Source organism: Neofelis nebulosa, chromosome 8 (genome assembly GCF_028018385.1).
Source record: "Neofelis nebulosa isolate mNeoNeb1 chromosome 8, mNeoNeb1.pri, whole genome shotgun sequence".
NCBI lineage: Eukaryota > Metazoa > Chordata > Mammalia > Carnivora > Felidae > Neofelis > Neofelis nebulosa.
In genome coordinates, this window is record NC_080789.1 from 61,165,988 (window position 1) to 61,174,969 (window position 8,982).

The window sequence follows — 8,982 nt, forward strand, 5'->3', positions numbered from 1 at the left end:
TATTTTCTCTGATTATATGACCAGCACATAATGTTGTTCACTGACAACCAGAATATACTGTTTTGACGAAGGAGTCAAGATATGGGTGGTATCTCTCATTCATACTTGAAGACCCATTTAAAAATATCAGATTCCTATATTTAGGGCTCTAATATCTGTCGGCTTAGAGATTTTAGTACCCACTGGAGGAATACTCCTACCGAGAGACATAATACATTTCAGTCCAACTTAAAAGTAACAATTAACATGCATATTAAACTTAGATTCCAAATGCCACTAGACCAAAAAAGTGGATTATGGAGTAGATTGAGATTATTAACTCTGAGTATCAAGGGAAATAGGTTGCTATAAAGTGAAGAAAAATTTTGAATTTTTAAAGGTGATTTAAGCTACCTTCTTTTATTATTCTTATATATAATATAGCACCAATATATATAGTACCATGTGTCTTCTTTTCACTTCTCTTTCTACATATGGTATTTAATTTACTATTTATTCCACAGATGGCCATATGTCCAGGTAGTTGCCTAAAGCAATTAGAGAGGAACTAATAGCTATCATCCAAAAATTCTGACTTGATTTTGAATGTAAGAAGTCACAAGGTATTTTTCTCTTTTTAGGAAAATTTGGAGGTTTTTTATTTTGATTTTCTTTTTTGTCAGTCCCAAGAATAATTGCTGGGTGTCAGAAACAGAAATATGTGTTTCAGACTGGGCATGTCACAGTTGGCTTTGAAAGTGCTGGACTATGGGGCACCTGGGTGGCTCAGTCGGTTAAGTGACCGACTTCCGCTCAGGTCATGATCTCGCGGTCCCTGAGTTTGAGCCCAGCGTCGGGCTCTGTGCTGACAGCTCAGAGCCTGGAGTCGTGTCTCCCTCTCTCTGACCCTCCCCCATTCATGCTCTGTCTCTCTCTGTCTCAAAAATAAATAAACATTAAAAAAAAAGTGCTGGACTGAAGTGAATTTTTTTTTTTAAATTAGTCTGGTGTTAATTTTCCTTTTCTAAAACATGTTGGATATTTTAATTTATTCATTTTAAGCACGAGCTTTTTGGGGTTTTTTTATATTTTATTTATTTATTTATTTTAGTTTCATTTTTGGTAAAACTCTATCCCCAACATGGGGTTTGAACTCACGACCCCAAATCAAGAGTCACATGCTCTACTGACTGAACCAGTCAGGTAGCCCTCATTACTTCTATTTAAATATAATTTTTCCTTTCTAATGGTTTTATATTTATAGAAAAATTACAAAGATAGTACAGAGAGTTCCTACATACCCCTTGCCAAACTTCCCATACTGTTAACACTTTACAATACTATGGAATATTTATCACAATAAAGGAAGCAAGAATAGTATACTACTAACTAAACTCCATACTTAATGTAGATTTCACTAACATTTTTTCCCTTTATGTCTTTTTGCTGTTCCAGGATTCCATCCAGGACACTGCATTAATTCTCATGTCTCTGAGGCACGTCTTGACTCAGACAGTTTGTCAGGCTTTTCTTGTTTTTGATGACCTTGTTGTTTTGAAGAACACTGGTCAAGTATTTTACAAAATGTCCTTCAATTTGGCTTTGTTTGATGCTTTTATCCTGGTTAAACTGAGAATGGGTTTTGAGAAGAAAAACCATAGAAATAAAGTGCTATTCTCATCATACCATATGACCACATTCATACTGTCAACATGACTTAACATTGATGATATAGAGTTATCTGGCTGAGATAGTGTTTTCCAGGTTTCTCCCTTATCAAAACAAATTATCCTCACACCTTCCATAACACTGTTCTCTATAAGCAGTTCTCTAACAGGATCTCATATTCAAGAGGCTAAGTTCTACTTTCTTGAGGTTGGAAGGTATCTGCATAAATTATTGGGAATTCTTCTCTACAGAAAAGTTGTCTCCTCTCTCTGATTTATTTATTTCTTAAACCATTATGAATTATGGACTTGGTATTTATTTTATACTTTGAGTTATAATCTAATACTATCTTCTTTTTTTTAGTTTTATTTATTTATTTTTTTAATATATGAAATTCATTGTCAAATTGGTTTCCATACAACACCCAGTGCTCATCCCAACAGGTGCCCTCCTCGATACTCATCACCCACCCTCCCCTCCCTCACACTCCCCATCAGCCCTCAGTTTGTTCTCAGTTTTTAAGAGTCTCTCATGCTTTGTCTCTCTCCTACTCTAACCTCTTTTTTTTTCTTCCCCTCCCCCATGGGTTCCTGTTAAGTTTCTCAGGATCCATATAAGAGTGAACACATATGGTATCTGTCTTTCTCTGTATGGCTTCTTTATTTCTTGCTCAAATTTTCCCACATCTGGTCATATGGAGTTCTTTCAAATTGATTTCTGTGACATTTTAAAAAAATTAATATTTATTTTTGAGAGAGAGAGACAGAACATGAGCAGGGGAGGGGCAGACAGAGAGGGAGACACAGAATCTGAAAGGGGCTCCAGGATCTGAGGTGTCAGCACAGAACCTGACACAGGGCTCGAACCCACGAACCATGAGATCATGACCTCAGCTGAAGTCAGACACTCAACTGACTGAGCCACCCAGGTGCCCCTCCTGTATTTTTTAAAAATGTCCTATGTTGTAAATAGACACTTTCCAAAGAAGACATCCAGATGGCTAACAGACACATGAAAAAATGCTCAACACCACTTATTATCAGGGAACCACAAATCAAAACCACAACGAGATACCACCTCACACCAGTCAGAATGGCTAAAATTAACAACTCAGACAACAACTGATGTTAGCAAGGATGCAGAGAAAGAGGAACCCTTTTACACTGCTGGTGGGAATGCAAACTGGTGCAGCCACTCTGGAAAACAGTATGAAGGTTCCCCAAAAAATTAAAAGTAGAACTTCCCTATGACCCAGCAATTGCACTACTAGGTACATATCCAAGGGACACAGGTGTGCTGTTTCAAAGGGGCACATGCACCCCAGTGTTTATAGCAGCGCTATCAACAATAGCCAAAGTATGGAAAGAGCCCAAATGTCCATCGATGGATGAATGGATAAAGAAGTGGTATACATATATAATGGAGTATTACTCGGCAATCAAAAAGAATGAAATATTGCCATTTGATCACTCGTATGTGAAATTTAAGATACAAAACAGATGAACATAAGAGACTGTTAAGTACAGAGAACACACTGAGGATTGCTGGCGAGGCTGTGGGTGGGGGCATGGACTAAATAGGCATAGGGCATTAAGAAGAACACTTGTTGGGATGAGCACTGGATATTATATGTAGGAGATGAATCACTGGAGTCTACTCCTGAAATCATTATTGCACTATATGCTAACTAACTTGGATGTAATAAACAAATAAACAAACAAACAAACAAACTAGGTGGCTAGGCTAGTTAAGTGTCTGACTCTTGATTTCAGCTAAGGTCATAATGTCAGGTTGTGAGATCGAGCTCTGTGTCAGGTTCTGCACTGGGAATGGAGCTTGCTTAAGATTCTCTCTTCCTCTCCTTCTCTCCCTCTGCCCCTGACCTCACTCAAAAAAATAAATAAAATATAAAATAAAATGTCCCATGCTTTTATGTTTTATGGACTCTCTTACTTTCTGGCACTATAAGATTCTTCATACTCACCTTGGATGTCCCTTGCCCAAACCTAGAATCAACAATTTGTACATTGATTCTTGGTTCCTTTTGCTAGAGAATGTAATTAGAAACCAGAATTGGGTTCCTAGGTATGCTTATCGTTATTGAGGTGTCATTGCCTCCTTGTGTCAAGATACACACACACACACACACACACACACACACACACACACACGTGTGTAGGTTTACATACAAATCTATAATCGTTTCTGCATCTACCCTAGGCTGCATCTGCAGATTACACTACGCTAATCTGCATCTACACTAATCTAAAAACGAGTTCATACTAAAGTCCCCAACTCTAATCCCATGCCATGTGACTTACGCTAGCCTTCTGTTTTGCTGATCTGTAACCTCCCATTTCAGAAGTGAGAAATGTGATGGTCTCCACCGTTTGCCATGCATTTACTTTAATTTGTTCCATCCCACTATACATGCAGCCAAGTTTCACAGTTGTAACCTGTCTCTCTGTGAGAAAGAACATTATCAACCAGAGTGCAATGTGTATGCACTGTTCCTTTTATACTTTGTCTTATATTTCCCTTGATTCTCTTCATTACAATTATGTCATATATTTGTAACAGTGTGGTTCTTTTATCACAGTCTACATTTCATCCATGGATCCGTAACCTCCTAAATTTTTTAAATGTGTATATGTGATTATTCATTTGTGTCGAAAGCCTGTGGGCTTTGACAAATGCATGGTGCCAAGTATCGGCCACAGAAGTACCATTAAGATTAACTCCACCACTGAATAGCCTTTGGATTTTCATGTGAGCATAAGTTTTCAAATCAGCTAGGTAAATATGTGGGACCACAAAGCTTGTTTGCAGAATTTGTCTATGTTTAATAAATAAGCATCTGCTAACTATCTGCTATACTTTCTGCTATTCCTCATCAGCAATACACGAGAGTTTCTATCACTCCACCACTTCACCAATATTTAGTATTGTCAGGTTTTTGGACTTAAGCCATTTTATAGGTGTGCCATTTTATTTTGAAGATTCTTTTTTTTTCTAATTAAATAAAGTTATAAGCAAGTGGCTAGCCATCCCCTAGTAAAGGGCCACACACGGACTCAAAATTCAGCCTATATGGCACACTAAATCAGAATTTAACTTATTGGAAAGGGGGAAAAGGTTTGAAAATGCTTGGAGCTCACGTGCTCCAGATATAGGCTTCAGTGAGACTGCAGACTCTTCTACAGTTCTTATCTCTTCATGTCTTGGGATTCCTTGGTTTCTACTCAATTATAAGGGTGGTTCCCTAGTTTTTCTATCCATTCATGTGTTCTACAGAGCCTTCTAATAAATTTCCCTTGCTTACATTAGCCAAAGTAACTTTTAATGTTTTATGAACAAATAAACCTAACATACATATATACTGGTCTCCCTTTGTCCACAGGGGATCGCTGTCAAGATTCCCAGTGGAGGCCAAAAAACAGCATATAGTACCAAAGTCTCTAGATACTGTTTTTTCTCTTATACCTATATGCTTATGACAAAGCTTAATTTATACATTAGGCACAATAAAGTATTAAAACCAAACACTAATAAGGAAATAGAACAATTATAGCAATATACTTTAATAAAAGTTATGTAAATGTGCTCTCTCGCTCTCTCTCTCAAAATATATTACTGTCCTGTACTCACCCTTCTTCTTGGGATGATGTGAGGGGATAAAGTGCCTATGTGCTGAGAAGTGAGGTGAATGATGTAGGCATTGTGACGTAGTGCAAGGCTACTACTCATCTTCTGATGTTGTGTCAAAGGAGAATCATCTGCTTCTGGACTATGACTGACCTCAGGTACCCAAAATCGTGGAAAGCAAAACCATGAATAATGAGGGGACTACTGTACCCTCAGTTAAACAAATGAAAAAAGTCAAAGATAGTAAAATAATAATTCCTTTATTGGAAACATTGGTATGGAGCCAAGAACATCTATTTTTAAATTCTAGACCACATTCAGAATGTTAAAAACCAAGAAACAAACAAAAAACATAGTCCTGTAACAAAAATATTGAAGTAGTCTTTGGTGAAAGAATTTTTCTAAGTTGGTTTTGTAAGAATTAAAAGAGAAGCTTATTTTTGTTAGTAGTAGGTTACATACCAGAGTACTTTACCATTCCCCATCTGCCACCTATTTCGGCACCTCCTTTCCTAACCTTACAAGTAGTGTACTCCCCAGATTTCCCAGAATTTACTGGCTGTATTGATATATTCTGATATTGCAGAAACAGGCAAACACATTAAACAGTACATCTTTTACAACATCCTTCCACTTCTGCCTTGGGCATCTTCCCATCATTACAATTTTATCTCATAATACACAAATAAAAGATATACAATAGGAGTGAACCCTTGATTTTTTCCAGCAATATTTTCTGTTGCTTTTTTTTTTTTTTTTTTTAATATATATATTTTTTTTTTTCAATGTTTTTTATTTATTTTTGGGACAGAGAGAGACAGAGCATGAACGGGGGAGGGGCAGAGAGAGAGGGAGACACAGAATCGGAAACAGGCTCCAGGCTCTGGGCCATCAGCCCAGAGCCTGACGCGGGGCTCGAACTCACGGACCGCGAGATCGTGACCTGGCTGAAGTCGGACGCTTAACCGACTGCGCCACCCAGGCGCCCCTCTGTTGCTTTTTTTATATTGGAATTAACTACAATTTGCATTGGAAAGCACAACCTGAATTTAAAAATTATAACAACATGACAACAAAGATATTACTCTCCAAGTGTATATTACTTCATTATAATTACAACACCAATTCAACAAATATTAGGAAAACAAAAAGATCATATGCAACTAAAATACCAAATACAAAGCAAACAAAAATTTTGTACAGGTAAATAGCATTTATCAAAGAAAAAAAATAATCTAGTGCAAATTGGCAAAAGTGATTTGGAACATCCAATGCAATTTTTGTCCCCTCAAGATAGAACACTGATACTGAAGACTAGACATGGGGGCCCAGTTTTGTAAGCACTGGGTATGAAATAACTTTCTCCATCTCTTTTAAATGATAATAAATCAATAACAATCAATATTAAAAAAAAAACAAGATATAAACACCCATGATTTATTGAGATAAATTCACAATGGCACACAAAAAAAATCTTAAAATATGACACCATATTTCTACTCAAGAATGGTGGGCCCAAAATTAAGTCACTATGAATAGATTCATACAGAAATTAAATATTACAACCGAGAAATCATCCTGCTTTGAGTTGACACTTCCTCTACTCATAAATAAGAGATAATATATTCTAAGATTAACATCCTACCAAACCAATTTTCTGTCTATCATCTAAGTAGTTCCAAAGGAAAATAATAACAAAATTAAATCCCCCTTTCCCTACTATCTCCACCATCATAAAGTTATACCTACAAAGATTGGAGACTATAATGTTGATCGGATGACTGGAAATGCTATTGATGCTGAAGATATAACACTGCTCTCAAGGAAGAATGAATGATAGGTTGCTACTACTCCTTCAATGAAAACTATTCATTCATCTGTAGGTGGTCAACTTAAAGGATCCTTAAGTGACTCATACTTGACCCCATGTTAAAACCAAATCAGGACAAAACTATCAATGAACCCATTATGAGTCACAAAAAAAGTGAATTAGTATAAAGCTTTTTTCTTCCACAGGATTTTTCCCAAAGCTTGTTTGACATCTTTGTTTCTTAGAGAATAGATCAGAGGGTTTAACATGGGTGTGACCAATATATAAAATACTGAAGCCACTTTACGCAGTTCAGGATTGCTTGGAGGTGTGAGATACACAAATGAGACAGTCCCATAGAGCAAACTTACCACTCCCAAATGGGAGCTGCAGGTGGAGAAGGCTTTCCTTCTCCCTTCACTGGAAGGGATTTTCAAGACTGTGGTCCCAATGTACATGTAAGATACTACAATAACAACTATGGTAGGCAAAATAATGAAGGCAGCCAAACTAAGAGACACCATCTTATTGACAGAGAGATTGGAGCAGGAGATCTTCTCAATTTGGTAAGAATCACAGTAGAAGTGATCAATGACTCGGGAAGCACAGAAAGACACTGAGAATGTTGTGCTGACTTGGAGGATGGAACTGAGCCATCCACAGAGATAGGAACCAGCCACCAGCTGAGTGCAAAGTCGTCTTGACATGTGCACACTGTAAAGAAGAGGGTTGCAAATGGCGATGAAACGGTCATAAGCCATGGCTGCCAGAACAAACCCTTCTGTTACAATGAAGAAGGCAAAAAAGAAGAGCTGAGCAGCACACCCCACAAAGGAGACAGTCTTTTTCTCAGACAGGAAGTTGACCATGGCTTTCGGGGCAATAACAGTGGAGTAGGAGAGGTCAATGAAGGAGAGATTGCCTAGAAAGAAATACATTGGTGTGTTCAGCTGGGAGTCAGTCACAATGATTGTCATCATACTAATGTTCCCAAAAAGAACCATGCCATAGACCAGCAGGAATAGGAGGAAGAGGAGAATGTGGAGCTCTGGATGAACCCTGAAGCCTACAAGAATGAATTCAGTTACATCTGAGTGGTTGCCTGCTCCCTTGTCACCCATGGCAAGAACCTGATAAGAGGTACAAGACAAGATTAAACATTGAACTTCCTATTTATTTCCTGGTATCATAAAACACCCTTTCTGTGGACAACATTGAAATTTGTTATCCTTCTTGCCATCCAACTGTGGTAGGTATGATTTGCTGTGCCTTTTGATAGAAGGTGAATCTAAAGTATAATTGTGACTGTCCCTCAGTACACAACATGTAAATTATCCAACTCATAGTTTTCTAATGTGACTCTCCAAATCCAGCGTTCTTCCCATTATAGCACATGTGACATTTATGCATAAAACATTATTTCTTTAAACCTGTTTAACTCTTCACTTGATTGTCATGGTAAGTTGAATATGTCTGAAGGTTTTAGAGTTGCATAAGTATTTGTCCTCATCTTTAATTAGTAATTTTAAACTCATTTTATCCTTGTAATGCTTCCAATATACAATAGAAAAATCTAATTTCAAAGTGATTTAAAACTTCATGAATAAACATTAGATCTAAATAGAGGTTACTATTTAAGTAGTTTGTGAGAGTTTAGGTCACCTAGAGATTTAGTCAGTATCCAAAATAAAAATCTTGGAAAACAGAATGCATCATCACCTTCTTGAAGTGGACAAAGCTCAGCACACTACCAGGAGAAGAAATCCATAGATTCTACATATCTGTGCACAAATCTGTCAAGAAGCCAATTTGATTTTAAACATCTGTGCAAATGAGAAAAAAAGGGGGGCACTTCAAAACAATATATTGATTAAATTTTG

At 37.2% G+C, this 8,982-nt stretch overlaps 1 protein-coding gene across 1 annotated transcript; it reads right to left on the minus strand.

Moving 5' to 3' along the window:
• Positions 1-7,281: 7,281 nt before the first annotated feature.
• Positions 7,282-8,223, minus strand: LOC131484015 (olfactory receptor 9K2-like). Its single transcript, XM_058682308.1, has one exon. The coding sequence runs from the start codon at positions 8,221-8,223 to the stop codon at positions 7,282-7,284; it is 942 nt and encodes a 313-aa protein (XP_058538291.1).
• Between the last annotated feature and the right edge of the window lie 759 nt (positions 8,224-8,982).

Bases quoted from the DNA above. Each gene is read 5' to 3' on its own strand.
- LOC131484015 (XM_058682308.1), bottom strand. From the start codon at position 8,223: ATGGGTGACAAGGGAGCAGGCAACCACTCAGATGTAACTGAATTCATT.